This window comes from Botryllus schlosseri, chromosome 2 (assembly GCF_051294905.1).
Source record: "Botryllus schlosseri isolate E-star chromosome 2, Bs_hap1, whole genome shotgun sequence".
Taxonomy (NCBI): domain Eukaryota; kingdom Metazoa; phylum Chordata; class Ascidiacea; order Stolidobranchia; family Styelidae; genus Botryllus; species Botryllus schlosseri.
In genome coordinates, this window is record NC_137237.1 from 2,289,288 (window position 1) to 2,308,357 (window position 19,070).

The 19,070-nt window shown below is 39.3% G+C and overlaps 2 protein-coding genes and 2 long non-coding RNA genes across 4 annotated transcripts in view; 1 reads left to right on the forward strand and 3 right to left on the reverse strand.

Annotated features, from left to right (window-relative positions):
* LOC145432992 (uncharacterized) overlaps nt 1-19,070 on the forward strand; it is a 365,973-nt gene that overhangs the window by 56,763 nt on the left and 290,140 nt on the right. The gene's annotated exons all lie outside the window — the stretch shown is intronic.
* On the reverse strand, nt 361-4,654 carry LOC145432968 (putative methyltransferase YdaC). The gene is made up of 4 exons (XM_080309807.1): nt 4,525-4,654; nt 2,152-2,193; nt 1,307-1,856; nt 361-1,211 (listed from the first exon to the last, which is right to left on the reverse strand). Exons 1-3 carry the CDS (start codon nt 4,652-4,654, stop codon nt 1,321-1,323), a joined length of 708 nt encoding a protein of 235 aa, XP_080165933.1. The 3' UTR covers nt 361-1,211; nt 1,307-1,320.
* Nucleotides 5,646-8,467, reverse strand: LOC145432969 (putative methyltransferase YdaC). Its single transcript, XM_080309808.1, has 2 exons — nt 8,021-8,467; nt 5,646-6,649 (listed from the first exon to the last, which is right to left on the reverse strand). The coding sequence occupies exons 1-2, from the start codon at nt 8,190-8,192 to the stop codon at nt 6,123-6,125; spliced, it is 699 nt and encodes a 232-aa protein (XP_080165934.1). The 5' UTR covers nt 8,193-8,467; the 3' UTR covers nt 5,646-6,122.
* On the reverse strand, nt 11,433-14,236 carry LOC145459323 (uncharacterized). The gene is made up of 3 exons (XR_013921351.1): nt 13,585-14,236; nt 13,407-13,521; nt 11,433-12,091 (listed from the first exon to the last, which is right to left on the reverse strand). It is a non-coding gene; the product is annotated as an uncharacterized LOC145459323 (long non-coding RNA).

Genomic DNA, 19,070 nt, shown 5'->3' on the forward strand with positions numbered 1-19,070 from the left:
AACAGTCTTAATTCGTTCGCATGGACTGTCAAAAGCTGCAAATTGAGCTATGCGAAGGTGCAGAGATTGGTATTGATGCATCCCGGGAGGTTGCAATTTTCGACAAAATAAGCATTCTTTCGCATCATGGGATGGAAATTATAGTATTGATATGGGAATGCGATATTAACCCTTTGTTTACTAGAAGCCCCCAAGTTCTGCCGAGAGCAATACGAAGAAGTTGTATCGGATACGGTTTCAAGTGTTTCAACACTTTGCGCGATTAGTATACGTTAAAAACAAATATTGTGGATGTGGATGCAAAATTTATATTTAGTATAGCTTTACTTTCAGAAAATAGAGGCATTACCACACTTGCTTTTATGCTTCAACGTGTATGTTCTGCAGACAAAAGAACTGAAAGTAATTAGAACTCAAAGTATGATACTCGGAATTTAAAGTGAAATACGAATACCACTTCTAAAAAGCGTAAAATATATTTCATGTCTTTTGTCCATAACGCTTCAAAGGTGATCTGCTAAAATAGGTGTAACGTTAAGAAAAATCCGCATTTTCCAGATTAGCAGGATACAGGCTGATCGATTACGATATGATAGGTAATTGCTTGATTGCGAAACGGTAGTTTCAAACGTTATGGTGGGCCATATTTAGCCTACTGTGATGAAATATTTGATATGGGCGACAATGCGGTGTTAGCAAGCAATCAAGCCATAACTACTATGTGCGAAGCACAACAAAATTTCTTGGCTTCACTTGGCTTTCATGAATATGAAATGTTGGAACACAGTGGAAACAGCCCCGAAATTCCTCAGGCTATCTTTCGTATTAGGGATTAACCTACTTCTACTTGACAAACTGAAAATAGCGAAACGTAAGTAAGTAGATCACAAAATATTACAAAGTAAAAGTAGAGAAAATCAGATCTACTTGAGTAAGTACCAGAAGTAGAGGGAAACTACTTCCAAAAAGTAGAAGTACTTCGTTACTGACCACCTCTGGATGTGCGCATAGTCGTTATAAAATATCATTAGTCTATTCCAATACTATTTTTCTTTCATCCTTTCTCATTATTAGAATATGATAAAGATCATTGATCGTTGTGGGCAGGAAGGAGTTGACAAATTGTGGAAAAAAACAACAATACAACAGGAATAAGAAAATTATTGCACACATTTTTAATATAGCCTACACATTTCAATTGGTTATAACTCCTTCAAAAGTATAATGGCAACTTCCGACCAGCACTTCAAGCCAATGTACACAATTAGACCGTGCAGTTGAGCTTCGCGGCTTGCTGAGATGTGACATGGTCACGATAGTTCACGATTCTGAATTCCCAGTGATATCACTCTCTTGACTTGATAACTCATCATCGCAATTGTTCGACTGGGGCTTCCTTGCAAACATGAACAATAACTCGGCATTTAGTGATTCATGGTGCACAGATTCCTTCCTGACATCAGAATAGCCCGCCGTTTTCATTGCGTCCAGATACTGATCCGGTTCGCAGTGCCCGCTTTGGAAGAATCCCATCTGTTTCGCCTTAGCTACCGATTTCATATTCAGGCCCGTCACCATCAAAGCGCCTGGTTTCATGACCCGTTTCAACTCTGTCAACGCTGCTGGCATGTCAGGCCAGAAATAGAAGCAGTGCAAATGGATGACTTTGTCAATTTCGTTGTCGCCGATTGGGATATTCGCGACGTCTGCATTGAAGATTTCCACTTTTTTTGATTCAATGTCTTGATTCAACATTTTCTTCACAGCATCACAAACGGTGACCGAATGGTCGACGCCGTACAGCTTCCCCGTGCCAGCACGTAGTGTCGTTTCCAGCGCATAGCTGAGAGCATACCCTAGAGAAAGCGGGCAATTCACATTAGTATAGCCGAGTCAGACATCTAAACACGTGCAAACTAAGGCATAAGCTGCACATTTGAGCATTAAGATTGTGATCTTGGGGGGGGAAATCCATTGGCGCCTGTGTTTCCAGATTTCTAGCTGTAACAAACCACAGTAGACAATGGATAATTGGATATACCGGTACATCACAAGCGGAATATTGACTAAATATGTATATTCTACTGAAAGAGATCATTTCTAGAGAGTGCACACAAGGAGACGACCCACCTACAACGGAAATTGACTTACCATACCCAAATCCTACTTCCAGTACATTATCACTAGGGTGGAGTGAAAATGACTTTTTTTTTTCAAATCAAAAAAGGCCTTCCTCAATCCTGACAAATGACCTAAAACTTCAATTAAAAGTGACTTCAGGGTGTTACCCCCATTTTCCAGCCGGCAACCCCCCAATTTCTGCGCGTGGGGGGGTAAAATGGCCCATCTCGGCAACCGCTTGTCGTAGAGTCATGATATATAGCTCAAAATCTGCGGAAGCATCATGTTTCTATCTGTCTTCTGAAGAAAGTTTTCTCTATTGTGAACACAAAATGAGTTATAGCCAAAAAACTATATATACGCACATTTTTGTTGAAATTCAGCATTTATTCTGACGAATTGTGATCTGTTATTAGTTTTTTTTTAAAGTAAAGTAACACACTGGCAATACCGAATATTGGGCCCATAATACAAATATATTCACAACACAGTCCTTTTAAAATCGGTTCAAAACATCATAATGAAACACTCACATTTAACGACTTATATTAAAAATGCATTCTTTTGTCAAGTTTTTTTTATCAGTTTAAGAGACTTAATTTTTCAGCGAATGAGGCCATCTCGTCTTTGAAATCCCGAAACTTGTGCTGATGCTTCTGTTACGAGCTTTACATGTCGTTCCACTGTCTGATTGTGGCATGGATGAAACAAAATCAGAGGGTTCTCGCGGCATTCTTCTAACTCTGCATCAGTTAAGTACTCAATCGTTGGAGGAAGTTGTTGATAAAGGTTCAATATCAACCAATTCGTGGTATGCCTTGGTTTTGGGACACAGAATAAACGAATAGGACCCCAGTTCAATTGGTTGGAACTGCTATGACTTTCAATGTCCACAAGTGAATTTTATTCAGCGGCATGTTTTCGAAACGATAGCACCTTGGTCACACCCTTATTTCGTATGTCTTCATTATCATCTACCAGCATTGCAATCATAATATTTTCGGGGTGTGCGGAATAACCGTTTCTTATCACCACATTCGGAGCAATTTTTCGAACGTTTCGGTCAGAGAAATTCTAAACCTGTTTAATCAAGTTGAAGATGTTTCTGGGTCCATGTGTTATATGTTTGTTTCCCTTGATCTCAAACTAAGTCGGAAAATATACTTCAAGGCAAAAAAGAACCAGAATCTCCAGGTTTAAAGGCGGTTCATTAACTGTTACATAATACCGTAAAACTCTGCACTGCATCCTAAAGTTAGCAATCTTGAATGCGCAACCGGTGGTCCAACCTCCAAGTAAGCCAGGTCATCATCAGCATTTCCTTGAATAATTGCCCAGCACCTTTATAAGCATATAACTGGTCCTTACTTAAGTCACTAACAATTTCCTATGGGAGCTTTTGAAAGGCCAGAAGTGGTGGCGAGAGCTTTTTGAATTGAGTAACTGGCCAACAAGATACACTTCCACGTAGTTTTTTTTCAATTGGGTGTGACCAAGGTGCTGGCGATTCGAAAACATGCCGCTGAATAAAATTCACTCCTGGACATTGAGAGTCATAGCGGTTCCAACCAATTGAACTGCGGTCCTGTTCGTTTATTCTGCGTCTCAAAGTTGAACTTGGAAGTAAAGGTAGACCACGAGTTGGTTGATATTGAACCTTATATCAACAACTTTCTCCAGCGATTGAGCACTCAACTGATGCAGAGTTAGAAGAATGCCGCGAGAAGCCTCTGATTTTGTTTCATCCATGCCACAATCAAACAGAGCATGGAACATCATGTAAAGCTCATAACAGAAGCATCAGGGCAAGTTTCGGAATTTCAAAGACGAGATGGCCTCATTCGCCGAAAAATTAAGTCTCTTAAACTGATGAAAAAACTTGACAAAAGAATGCATTTTTAATATAAGTCGTTAAATGTGAGTGTTTTATTATGATGTTTTGAACCGATTTTAAAAGGACTGTGTTGTGAATATATTTGTAATATGGGCCCAATATTCGGTATTGCCAGTGTGTTACTTTACTTTAAAAAAAAACTAATGACGGATCACAATTCGTCAGAATAAATGCTGAATTTCAACAAAAATGTGCGTATATATAGTTTTTTGGCTATAACTCATTTTGTGTTCACAATAGAGAAAACTTTCTTCAGAAGACAGATAGAAACATGATGCTTCCGCAGATTTTGAGCTATATATCATGACTCTACGACAAGCGGTTGCCGAGATGGGCCATTTTACCCCCCACGCGCAGAAATTGGGGGGTTGCCGGCTGGAAAATGGGGGCAACAGCCTGAAGTCACTTTTAATTGAAGTTTTAGGTCATTTGTCAGGATTGAGGAAGGCTTTTTTTGATTTGAAAAAAAAAAGTCATTTTCACTCCACCCTAATTATCACTTCCTCGAGCTTCTAGTTTCATGAAAGTCTCTTGCTCCAAACGAGCATTTACCTTCAGGAGCATCCTGGTAAAATACCCCCAAAATCCTGTAGAAGGCTTCCTCAGATGAGGAGTGAGATATTTGACCAAGATTGACATTTCTCAAATCCGTGGAGATCTTAGTGTGGGAAGTAACAACCAAGATGAAAATTACTGATATGACGAAGAATGTAAGGACACTGTAAAACATACAAAATCTACTTAACCAGCAATCAATCAGTTTTTATTAATATTTTCATCATTTCAAAACATCACAAGGCTGCGATACAATGAATCGGATAGGAAGGTGTCGAAACAACTTGGAGTAGCCTTTAAGATCAGACACCCACCTTAGCCTAGGCGAAGTAAAGAAGATCCATGCACAGTTGCACACTGAATGAAAAGTAATGCAGAGAATATAAGAGGCAAGCAACAAAATGAATTATGTTCAAAATGTTGAGGAAACGTGCTAAACTGAGGCATGCCCAGGTAATATATTCATTAAATATCAATGTAATCCTACTATATATATATATATATATGTCTTAAGAGGCTGGACAAGCACGCAGGGACAGCATTGGGCTTTGGCTCTTTTCGACAACCACACAATGTCACAACTAGACCTGGGCACAGATATGAGTAGGCCTACTTGGGTCTGAATCGAGTATTAATCGTAATGCTTTGAAATACTGACATGATTCGCTCCTTGTCATCAAGAGCTAATTCATCAATGAGAATTATAGTTTTCATACTATAAGGCTGTAAACTTCGATTCGTGGCATCACAGCATACAAAACTATGCACATTAGCGGGAATATCCAGGGTTGTAACCAAGTCACAAGGTTCAGAGTCACAAGTCAATCCCACCTGTATAGTTTTGACTCGAGTCATTTTCAAGTCACCACCGAGTCAAGCCCGAGTCCAAGTCATTATCAGTTTTCTATTCAATCTAGTTCAACCCACTTCTATATTCTGCTCGAATGATATTGACTGGCCCGCATAAGTAATATCGTTATTTTCCTCATTCTCAACAGTTTCTGGCCGTATCGTCCAAGTATCAGGACTGATAGACGAAATGCCAATAATGTGGTAACTTTACTATTCATTGGAGCTGGAATGAGTGAAGGATTGCACACATTTTTAGTATAGATTACATATTTTGAACGTCCAAGTCATAATATCTTCAAAAATAGCAACTGCAGAGTAGTACTTTCAAACAATGGCGAGTTTGCAGAATATCGTGCACTGAAATAACGCATGCAGTTGAGATCGCAGTAAATAGATATTCAAAAATCAATGTCAATGCATCATTTTCTAATAATTATAATGGTTCATTTATCCATTGTCAAACATTGAAAATGTAGGCTTGAATTATCAAATAAAAAAAGTAAATAATTGTTCACAGTTTACTATAGCTTCCAATTGAACTTTCAAGATGTGATATATTCAAAATCAAAATAACGTATGTTGACTAGCACTTTCACCCAATGAAGAGATTCTGGAATTTTGTGGGCACAACTATTGCGTACAGCAATTGACCTTGTGGTTTGTTAAAGAGATACGGCATGGCCATAGAAATCAATGATTTTTAATCGCCAGTCACATTACTATGCGGACTTGATAACTCAACATCACAATTGTGCGACCCGGGCTTCTTTGCAAACATGAACAATATCTCTGTTTTTCCCGGTTCAAAATACGCAGACTCCTTCCTGATATCGGAAAAGCCTGCATTTTTCATTGCATCCAGATATCTTTCCGGTTGGTACTGCCACTTTTCCAAGAATCCTCTCTGTTCGGATAGAGCTAGTCGTTGCATATTCAAGCTCGTCACCATCAAAGCACCTGGCTTCATAACGCGTTTCAACTCTGCCGCTGCAGCTGGCATGTCCGGCCAAAAATAGAAACAGTTAGTGTGGAAGACTTTGTCGATTTCGTTATCACCGATTGGTATACTGGCGACGTCTGCGTTAAAAATCTTCAGTTTCTCAGATTCAATGTCTTTATGCAACATTTGCTTAACGGCATCACACGCAGTGACCGAGTAATCGATACCGTATAGCTTCCCGGTGCCAGCACGTAGCGTCTTTTGCAAAGCAAAGCTGAGACCAGACCCTGGAGAATGCGGAATTCATATTAGTGTAGCTGAATCAGAAGCCATATACACATGGAAACCAGACATGGTCGGTGGGCCTAACCAAGTTGAAAGAAATACTTCACATCATTTTTTCCTACTGAACACTACTTCCTGAAGTCAGACTTGGAGAACTCGGCAATTCTAATTGCATAATTAGAGAGATATGCCTGTATTTTAATTTGTGAAATGTTTCTATGATCTCATTTTTACTATTTGGCTGTTCTGTGCTATTAAAGAAAGCTCCTTTGATCTGCGTGTGTGATCAGGATTGCAAGAGTACTCAGAGCGGTCATTAGTCAGCCAACTAGTGCGTACAACGGGAACTGTAGCTGTAGCGTCGACTCCAATCAAGCCATTTACCAGCGTGTCTTGCAACACTGTTGCCCTACCTTGCCCAGACATTGCTTCATTGATCATTTGCTACCATCGTTTAATTTTTCTTCTATTTTCCTTTTTTAACTTCACATTTTTTAAAGCCAGACTGTTCAGAGTCAAGTGTACCTGTTTGATGCTGGTGTGATCAGACTAGATGACCTTCACGGTCTTATCGATCATTCCTATCTAATACCGAATACTGTGCATGCATATTTTCTGTACCACCCTCACTGCAGTTTGTTATGTATTTTGGTTGGATGAAAATAAAGACTCTCTCTCTCTCTGGTTTTCCTGCAAATGCTACTGAGAACTACACAGTGCACAGTGCGAAACGAACAATCTTGGTGTACAGACATTTGCTATGCTCATGAGAATGAACTTTGTTTTGATATGAACTGTACTTGATTCAATTTCTCAGGTTTTCGCGAATTCAGCAAGTCTAATTCTAATTTGAAAAAAACTGTGTAGGTAGCTATAATTCAAATCTAAATACGGTGGATGTTTCAGGCAAAATTAGGCCTGGAATACCCATTTTATGTGCTTGTAAGTTGCTATTTCTACCTAATTAGGAATTTACAAAGTTACTTCTACTCGAGTACCAGCCATGACTTTGGACCACCTTTGGTGGAAACTGGGGCATAAGCCGCACATTATAACTGCCATAGAGTTGAAGGGTAGAGTATCGAAACATCAGGGATGGGATTTAGGGCAAGGTTGGAGTTGAGGTATCATAATATTAAGGTTGGGAGTAAGAGCAATGGATACACCACACCACAACTCTAAGTCAATTATAAACGGCATGAATTTGAACATATTCATGGGGAGCCCTGATTTGTGCTGGTCATGTTGTTGTGGATAAGAAAAACACTAGACGTAGACTTGATATGATAAATACTATTATTGAAATGGATCATAAATTACTTGTAAAGGGTATGGGCGATTAAATGGCCAAACTGCATCAGCAATTGACTTACCATAGCCAAATCCTACTTCAAGTACATGATCACTTTCTTGAGCTTTCAGTTTCAGGAAAGTCTCTTGCGTCAAGGGAGCATTTCTCTTCAGAAATATCCTTGTCAGATACCCCCAAAATCCGGTAGAAGGCTTCCTCAGATGAGGAGAGATATATTTTGCGAATCTAGACATTTGTCAGCTCCGTGGAGATCTGCGTGTGGGTTTACAGCCTAAGATGCATATGTAGGGATGCTGCAAAACCCACAAAACGGCTGCTGTAGTACCTCAAACATGCTCTGGAAACTATTGTAAAACTGAGGCTGGACAAGCTGTCCAGGTAATGCAGTGTCGCTGCACGATCTTTGAAGTTAACAATTTACCATGAATAACATCAATTCATGTAATCTTAATACGTTATATATGTCTTACTATGCTGTGCATTGCGCAAGTGCGCAGGGGCAATAATGTTGCAACCACCAAAGTCATAGTTGAGTGACTTTGGCAACCACTCGCAATACCACTGTGATTCTATTAGAATTTTTGGCGAAAATCGGTGATCGGGTGAATCATGTAAATATACTCGGGTGTCATTACGTTTTGTGCTTTGGAAATTACATAGGCATATTCATGAGCCTCTTGCCATACTATTTCTTGGTCATGTATTCAATGACAAATGCACGTAAACGACTGTTTTCGGGTGTAATTCCAGATATAATGACGAAAGAACAATTTTAAGAAGACGAATAAATGCCAACCACACAGCCGTTTGACTGAATATTTTGCAAAGAAATCGTCAGAAATGTATCGATGATAACGCTCAACAGACCATGTCTATCGACAATCCTTGGGTATAAATAATTAAATATATTTCGAAGAGTGCGGGAATGGTTTGACACCGGCGGCTGCTACGAAGAATCATCATTTTCTCGAATATATGATCACGACGAATAGCAGAACACTTTTTTAAAAGATTTAGGCTCCGGACTCTACATATATCTCATCAGAATCGAATTGAAATCGGACATTTTCGAAATTTCGGTAATCCGGACACAATTATGGCCCCAGTTCGACCCTTGGGACGTCGACTTGAATAATAATTTTGGTCTCGATAGAAGTGGCCAGACTAGTAGAGTTCATTTCAAAACGAATTAGGCTTCGGACTCTACATATATCTCATTAGAATCGAATTGAAATCGGACATTTTCGAAATTTCGGTAATCCGGACACAATTATGGCCCCAGTTCGACCCTTGGGACGTCGACTTGAATAATAATTTTGGTCTCGATAGAAGCGGCCGGACTAGTAGAATCCATTTCAAAAAGAATTAGGCTTCGGACTCTACATATATCTCAATAGAATCGAATTGAAATCGGACATTTTCGAAATTTCGGTAATCCGGACACAATTATGGTCCCAGTTCGACCCTTGGGACGTCGACTTGAATAATAATTTTGGTCTCGATAGAAGTGGCCAGACTAGTAGAGTTCATTTCAAAACGAATTAGGCTTCGGACTCTACATATATCTCATTAGAATCGAATTGAAATCGGACATTTTCGAAATTTCGGTAATCCGGACACAATTATGGCCCCAGTTCGATCCTTAGGACGTCGACTTGAATACTAATTTTGGTCTCGATAGAAGCGGCCAGACTGGTAAAATACATTTCAAAAAGAAATAGGCTTCGGACTCTACATATATCTTATTAGAATCGAATTGAAATCGGACATTTTCGAAATTCTGATAATCCGGACACAATTATGGCCCCAGTTCGACCCTTGGGACGTCGACTTGAATAATCAATTTGGTTTCGATAGAAGCGGCCAGACTAGTAGAATCCATTTCAAAAAGAATTAGGCTTCGGACTCTACATATATCTGAATAGAATCGAATTGAAATCGGACATTTTCGAAATTTCGGTAATCCGGACACAATTATGGTCCCAGTTCGACCCTTGGGACGTCGACTTGAATAATCAATTTGGTCTCGATGAAAGCGGCCAAACTAGTAGAATCCATTTCAAAAAGAATTAGGCTTCGGACTCTACATATATCTCATTAGAATCGAATTGAAATAGGACATTTTCGAAATTCTGATAATCCGGACACAATTATGGCCCCAGTTCGATCCTTAGGACGTCGACTTGAATACTAATTTTGGTCTCGATAGAAGCGGCCAGACTGGTAAAATACATTTCAAAAAGAAATAGGCTTCGGACTCTACATATATCTTATTAGAATCGAATTGAAATCGGACATTTTCAAAATTCTGATAATCCGGACACAATTATGGCCCCCGTTCGACCCTTGAGACGTCGACTTGAATAACAATTTTGGTTTCGATAGAAGCGGCCAGACTAGTAGAATCCATTTCAAAAAGAATTAGGCTTCGGACTCTACATATATCTGAATAGAATCGAATTGAAATCGGACATTTTCGAAATTTCGGTAATCCGGACACAATTATGGTCCCAGTTCGACCCTTGAGACGTCGACTTGAATAACAATTTTGGTTTCGATAGAAGCGGCCAGACTAGTAGAATCCATTTCAAAAAGAATTAGGCTTCGGACTCTACATATATCTGAATAGAATCGAATTGAAATCGGACATTTTTAAAATTTCGGTAATTCGGACACAATTATGGCCCCAGTTCGACCCTTGGGACGTCGACTTGAATATTAATTTTGGTCTCGATAGAAGCGGCCAGGCTATTAGAATCTATTTCAAGGAGAATTAGGCTTTGGACTCTACATATATCTCATTAGAATCGAATTGGAATAGGACATTTTCGAAATTCTGATAATCCGGACACAATAATGGCCCCAGTTCGGCCCTTGGGACGTCGACTTGAATAATAATTTTGGTCTCGATAGAAGCGGCATGACTGGTAGAATTCATTTCAAAACGAATTAGGCTTCGGACTTTACATATATCTCATTAGAATCGAATTGAAATAGGACATTCTCGAAATTCTGATAATCCGGACACAATTATGGCCCCAGTTCGACTCTTGGGACGTCGACTTGAATAATAATTTTGGTCTCAATAGAAGCGGCCAAACTAGTAGAATCCATTTCAAAAAGAATTAGGCTTCGGACTCTACACATATTTTTCAATAGAATCGAATTGAAATTGGACATTTTCGAAATTTCGATAATCCGGACACAATTATGGACCCGTTTGATTCTTGGGTTTGAATTGTATAAGTTATCTATGGCTCTACTCTATCCTTTTATTCAACGTATATATGTAAGTACACAGCTGATAAGCCTGAAAGAATGAACAATGCCTTCTCCAATGATACAGACCAATAAAAGAACACTGTAGCAAGTCCGATTTTGTAACTTTTTTCGCAATGTAGGAATGTACAAGATGATGATAACAAGTACGGGAAAGCACATTCAAAATTGTGGCTGTTCTATTAATCAAATTATTATCATAGATGAGTAACATCCTAGGAGTTCTTCAGCGTCTTTGTAATTGAGTTTTTTTTTTAACATGGTTAGTTTGATTATAATTTCAATCAAAATTACAAGTTCAAAATATGAATGGACTTTGAAATCTGGTTTCAAAAATTTCATAATATCACAGTTTTCTGCAATAACGCCAGGGTTGATTACTTCAATTGTTAATTCCCCTGGTCGAGAAAGTATTCTGCCGGATGCATTTGAATTATTCGCAAACGTCCTCAGTAAGCAAAGTTTCGACTTGACGTACTTCCACACCGAGAATACGTCATTGTATTCCCAAATCGAATTTGTAAAGCCATGCATTTTCAACCTGTCATGATTTTTTGATAGCAGAAAAAGCTGGTGTCGATGAAGGTGTTGCTGCTCTTGATTTGAATTGCTTAGCGAGCTTACGGAAATGCTCCTTATGTGTTCAAATATTTCTTCGATTTGTTCCGCCGACAAAATTTCCGGGATCGGTGCTTGAAATGTCTTGAAAATCGGTACTCTCTCGTATATAACCGGTGATGAAGATTCCGGCAATTTGCGGCGCTTTCCCATAGAAATTTTGTCTTGGTGCGTGATTACATCGTCATCCTCGGAGCTCTATTCGATCAGCAGATGCGGTCTTTTAAGATCGTTTCTGAAATAATTAAAACGTTTACTGATGTGATATTTAAAAAAATGTATAAATTTCTTGCTCTGTCGTCTAATTATATTGTATCCTATAAGACAGTGAAAATAGAAAAGATTGTAGAGAGCTACAGTTACGGAATTAATTGAACTCGCACTTAAACTTTTCTTTTTCGATTAGAATATGCTACATAGTATTCAATAGGGAGGGTGTGAACATAGAAGGGTTATAACCAAGTCACAATTCAATCTCACTTTTATAGTTTTGACTCGAGTAAAGTCGAGTCATTTTTAATTCACCACCGAGTCAAGTCCGAGTCTAATTCAGCGAGCAGTGGGTCGAGTACGAGTCGTGGTATTATGACTCGAGTGCGAGTTCAAATCATTGCGTTTACTGCTCACTGCTCAGTTTCGAATTAACGTCTTGATGAAAACCACTTATTATAACTCTGTTCGGTGATATCGAATAGTTCGCACTAAAGATATACAAATTTCATCACTTTCAACAGTTTCTGGTCGCATTTTCAAGTACCAGTACGAATAGGCGAAATACCAACAGTGTGGTCACTTTGCTATTCTTTTAAATAACAATGAAATGTTGGCCTTGACCGTTGGAATTCGATTCATATGACTATTGACTTGGTGCGAGTCATGAGCAATGACTCGAGTCCAAGTCGAGTCAATACACAGATTAACTTGACTCGAGTTGAGTCATTTTCGCATTTTGATAAAAGCCAAGTCGAGTCATCCAAAAATCATGACTCGAGTCATTGCAACCCTGGACCATAGTGTGGTGTTGCCACAGCGCTATTGAACGGCTTACTGCATTTAGTTTACGACACACTTTCCATTTGTCCAAAGGCAATTCAGTAGCCTCGCCCTACAGGAACTTTTCCGCAAACTAAGAACACCAACTAAATGTCTTCATGCAAGTAATCAGAGGTGTGCACCTAGCAAGATAGCTGCGGATACCAATTTTCGAGTCTTTGGTGTGACCCGGCCGGGGATCGAACCTACGTCCTACCGATCGACAGGCCGGACGGACGTATCACCATTGCACTATCTCTCCAGCAGAAGTTTAAGTAATATCTTAAATTTCTACCCAATTAGAGGTAGGAATCGATATCCAAGAACGTGAGAGGTCTTAAAAGCATTCAAGTAAGTAGTTTCAAAAAGTAGATTTGGTCGAGGCGTCATATGATCTTGGTATTCGATCAGAGGTGACAGTTCTCAAAACTGAAAGATGCATCATCGCAGACAATGCAAAATGATAAATCAGTTGCTCTGAGTTTGAATTGAATTGATGTAACTATCAAAATTCATACCGTCAGCACCAGGACTCCACAGTTAAAAGTGTCGGTTTGGGCATCGTGTGGAAAGCATTTTACGGTCCAATCCGCGGAATTCGCGGGCTCGGGCTTGTGATAACTCCAGTACCCTCTAATTTTCGATAAACCAAGCAATGAAATTACTTCTTCAATTTTACCTTCTCAATAATCTCACCGCCAGTGTTGCAACAAAGTTTTTGCGTAGACCTCTTCATTGCCAAGGGAATCGTAAACATAAAGAATCTTTGCTTCTATGTCGTTGGCCTCAACAAAAACGCAAAGCGAGGTTTTATGGCTGCTAAACAGCATGCAGCCAAAATTATATCAAGAAAATTGATTACCATAAAAATCCAATGATTACCAAGGTCAATAGATGCTACGATTGATTTTTCAAGTGGGTTCTGCATCTAAACATACTACGCATTACGGCCCATTCCAAATAATGCCATGAGGAATGCGATGATGCGGTACCTTTTTGGTGTGTGACTTTCCGTGGAAAAGACCCTGGTACCACCATTGTGTCGAAAGCTGACAAGAAACGAAGTTATCGGGTTTCTCATTCTAACGCGAATTGAACGGCATTGATATTTCACAATACTTTAACATAATTAGCGAACAATAATAATGTTACCTTTATACACACAAAAATGATAAATTTTTCCCGACTTTGTGGTTGGTTGACTTAAAGAAAGGTCATTTTCCGACTTGGCTCTAGAAATTCACGCTTTTGCTGAATTCTTCGTAGATTGACTAAAATAGACAAAAATGTCGACTTTCCAGCTCAGCTCCCGGAATGTCCTCCGGAACGTTACTCCGGTGCTGATTTACTGTACCTCAGTCGAATTTCACCCTATATATTTAACCATAATTCGCAAACAAATAGGACAAAATCTAAAAAAAACAGAAATTTGAGCGTCCTCCGGGGACACTTTCAAAATAGTCAAAAAATAGGACAAATCCTCTTTAAAGGAGGTAATGTAACCCTAACATTACTACAGATTACTTCTGCACAAAAGTTAGCTGTACAATATCAGCTGCTCGTCAACAGAGTGCTGGACGAACAGACGCCCCGGGTCAAGCGGGGCCCAATTTGTAATTCGGGTACCCAAATTTCGGAAATGCCCAATTTCAATTCCATTCTAATGAGATATATGTAGAGTCCGAAGCCTAATTCTTTTTGAAATGGATTTTAATAGTCTGGCCGCTTCTATCGAGACCAAAATTATTATTCAAGTCGACGTCCCAAGGGTCGAACTGGGGCCATAATTGTGTCCGGATAATCAGAATTTCGAAAATGTCCGATTTCAATTCGATTCTATTGAGAGATATGTAGAGTCCGAAGCCTAATTCTTTTTGAAATGGATTCTACTAGTCTGGCCGCTTCTATCGAGACCAAATTAATTATTCAAGTCGACGTCCCAAGGGTCGAACTGGGGCCATAATTGTGTCCGGATTATCAGAATTTCGAAAATGTCCTATTTCAATTCGATTCTAATGAGATATATGTAGAGTCCGAAGCCTAATTCGTTTTGAAATGAATTCTACTTGTCTGGCCGCTTCTATCGAGACCAAAATTATTATTCAAGTCGACGTCCCAAGGGTCGAACTGGGGCCATAATTGTGTCCGGATAATCAGAATTTCGAAAATGTCCGATTTCAATTCGATTCTATTGAGAGATATGTAGAGTCCGAAGCCTAATTCTTTTTGAAATGGATTCTACTAGTCTGGCCGCTTCTATCGAGACCAAATTGATTATTCAAGTCGACGTCCCAAGGGTCGAACTGGGGCCATAATTGTGTCCGGAATACCGAAATTTCGAAAATGTCCGATTTCAATTCGATTCTAATGAGATATATGTAAAGTCCGAAGCCTAATTCGTTTTGAAATGAATTTTACTAGTCTGGCCGCTTCTATCGAGACCAAAATTAGTATTCAAGTCGACGTCCCAAGGGTCGAACTGGGGCCATAATTGTGTCCGGAATACCGAAATTTCGAAAATGTCCGATTTCAATTCGATTCTAATGATATATATGTAAAGTCCGAAGCCTAACTCGTTTTGAAATGAATTCTACTAGTCTGGCCGCTTCTATCGAAACCAAATTGATTATTCAAGTCGACGTCCCAAGGGTCGAACTGGGGCCATAATTGTGTCCGGAATACCGAAATTTCGAAAATGTCCGATTTCAATTCGATTCTAATGATATATATGTAAAGTCCGAAGCCTAACTCGTTTTGAAATGAATTCTACTAGTCTGGCCGCTTCTATCGAAACCAAATTGATTATTCAAGTCGACGTCCCAAGGGTCGAACTGGGGCCATAATTGTGTCCGGAATACCGAAATTTCGAAAATGTCCGATTTCAATTCGATTCTATTGAGAGATATGTAGAGTCCGAAGCCTAACTCGTTTTGAAATGAATTCTACTAGTCTGGCCGCTTCTATCGAAACCAAATTGATTATTCAAGTCGACGTCCCAAGGGTCGAACTGGGGCCATAATTGTGTCCGGAATACCGAAATTTCGAAAATGTCCGATTTCAATTCGATTCTAATGAGATATATGTAAAGTCCGAAGCCTAATTCGTTTTGAAATGAATTTTACTAGTCTGGCCGCTTCTATCGAGACCAAAATTATTATTCAAGTCGACGTCCCAAGGGTCAAACTGGGGCCATAATTGTGTCCGGATAATCAGAATTTCGAAAATGTCCGATTTCAATTCCATTCTATTGAGATATATGTAGAGTCCGAAGCCTAATTCTTTTTGAAATGGATTCTACTAGTCTGGCCGCTTCTATCGAAACCAAATTAATTATTCAAGTCGACGTCCCAAGGGTCGAACTGGGGCCATAATTGTGTCCGGATTATCAGAATTTCGAAAATGTCCTATTTCAATTCGATTCTAATGAGATATATGTAGAGTCCGAAGCCTAATTCGTTTTGAAATGAATTCTACTAGTCTGGCCGCTTCTATCGAGACCAAATTAATTATTCAAGTCGACGTCCCAAGGGTCGAACTGGGGCCATAATTGTGTCCGGATTATCAGAATTTCGAAAATGTCCGATTTCAATTCGATTCTATTGAGAGATATGTAGAGTCCGAAGCCTAATTCTTTTTGAAATGGATTCTACTAGTCTGGCCGCTTCTATCGAGACCAAATTAATTATTCAAGTCGACGTCCCAAGGGTCGAACTGGGGCCATAATTGTGTCCGGATTATCAGAATTTCGAAAATGTCCTATTTCAATTCGATTCTAATGAGATATATGTAGAGTCCGAAGCCTAATTCGTTTTGAAATGAATTCTACTTGTCTGGCCGCTTCTATCGAGACCAAAATTATTATTCAAGTCGACGTCCCAAGGGTCGAACTGGGGCCATAATTGTGTCCGGATAATCAGAATTTCGAAAATGTCCGATTTCAATTCGATTCTATTGAGAGATATGTAGAGTCCGAAGCCTAATTCTTTTTGAAATGGATTCTACTAGTCTGGCCGCTTCTATCGAGACCAAATTAATTATTCAAGTCGACGTCCCAAGGGTCGAACTGGGGCCATAATTGTGTCCGGATTATCAGAATTTCGAAAATGTCCTATTTCAATTCGATTCTAATGAGATATATGTAGAGTCCGAAGCCTAATTCGTTTTGAAATGAATTCTACTTGTCTGGCCGCTTCTATCGAGACCAAAATTATTATTCAAGTCGACGTCCCAAGGGTCGAACTGGGGCCATAATTGTGTCCGGAATACCGAAATTTCGAAAATGTCCGATTTCAATTCGATTCTAATGAGATATATGTAAAGTCCGAAGCCTAATTCGTTTTGAAATAAATTCTACTTGTCTGGCCGCTTCTATCGAGACCAAAATTATTATTCAAGTCGACGTCCCAAGGGTCGAACTGGGGCCATAATTGTGTCCGGAATACCGAAATTTCGAAAATGTCCGATTTCAATTCGATTCTAATAAGATATATGTAAAGTCCGAAGCCTAATTCGCTTTGAAATGAATTCTACTAGTCTGGCCGCTTCTATCGAGACCAAATTTATTATTCAAGTCGACGTCTCAAGGGTCGAACTGGGGCCATAATTGTGTCCGGATTACCGAAATTTCGAAAATGTCCGATTTCAATTCGATTCTAATGAGATATATGTAAAGTCCGAAGCCTAATTCGTTTTGAAATGAATTCTACTAGTCTGGCCGCTTCTATCGAGACCAAAATTATTATTCAAGTCGACGTCCCAAGGGTCGAACTGGGGCCATAATTGTGTCTGGATTACCGAAATTTCGAAAATGTCCGATTTCAATTCGATTCTAATGAGATATATGTAAAGTCCGAAGCCTAATTCGTTTTGAAATGAATTCTACTAGTCTGGCCGCTTCTATCGAGACCAAAATTATTATTCAAGTCGACGTCCCAAGGGTCGAACTGGGGCCATAATTGTGTCCGGATTACCGAAATTTCGAAAATGTCCGATTTCAATTCGATTCTGATGAGATATATGTAGAGATATGTAGAGATATATGTAGAGCCTAAATCTTTTAAAAAAGTGTTCTGCTATTCGTCGTGATCATATATTCGAGAAAATGATGATTCTTCGTAGCAGCCGCCGGGGTCAAACCATTCCCGCACTCTTCCAAATATATTTATACCCAAGGATTGTCGATAGACATGGTCTGTTGAGCGTTATCATCGATACATTTCTGACGATTTCTTTGCAAAATATTCAGTCAAACGGCTGTGTAGTAGGCATTTATTCGTCTTCTTAAAATTGTTCTTTCGTCATTATATCTGGAATTACACCCGAAAACAGTCGTTTACGTGCATTTGTCATTGAATACATGACCAAGAAATAGTATGGCAAGAGGCTCCTGAATATGCCGATGTAATTTCCAAAGCACAAAACGTAATGACACCCGAGTATATTTCCATGATTCACCCGATCACCGATTTTCGCCAAAAATTCTAATAGAATCACAGTGGTCTCGCAATCATCGCAACTGGCAAAGCGCTTTTTTGTTTACAATATCTTGTGGCGTTTTTCATGGTTCGATGCCGACAACCACTGTGAGCTGTTAGCCCACCCCGGGGATACGAGATAGATTACTTGGATATGGCGAACAAAACCACTTGCGTTGTAATTACCAAGCAAACAACACCTCTGGATTTGAAGCTCAATTCCGGAACAGGATTGGGATTTGGGAAAATATTGCATCCGTTCGTCTCTGCCGATGATATATGGATGAACAGACATTTAATGTGAATTTTGAAGACTTAGCCTAGTCCTGGAAATCAAATAGCACATACATTTGTACTATCATGAAATGAAGTCTGGTTGTATGTAGCAAGTGCTGGTAGTAGAAATACTTCGCCCCTCCTGCTATTGTTCATTGGAATGAGAGTTACATCAGAATCCTATCCATCCTAGCTAGACATACCATAACAGATTCATTTCATTCCAATTTCTTTTATCGATTGAAAATACTACATGTAATAAGATTGAAGAACCTTCTCTACTCACACCGGTTTTGCCTGTTGTTATTCAATCATGAGACATGTCTCTCTGTAAACCCACGAGCGATATGCAGTGCACTAATTAGTCTACCTTGAAGAGCAATTCCATGATCCTGATACATCGGCTACCAACTTTAGGAAAAAAATGTACGA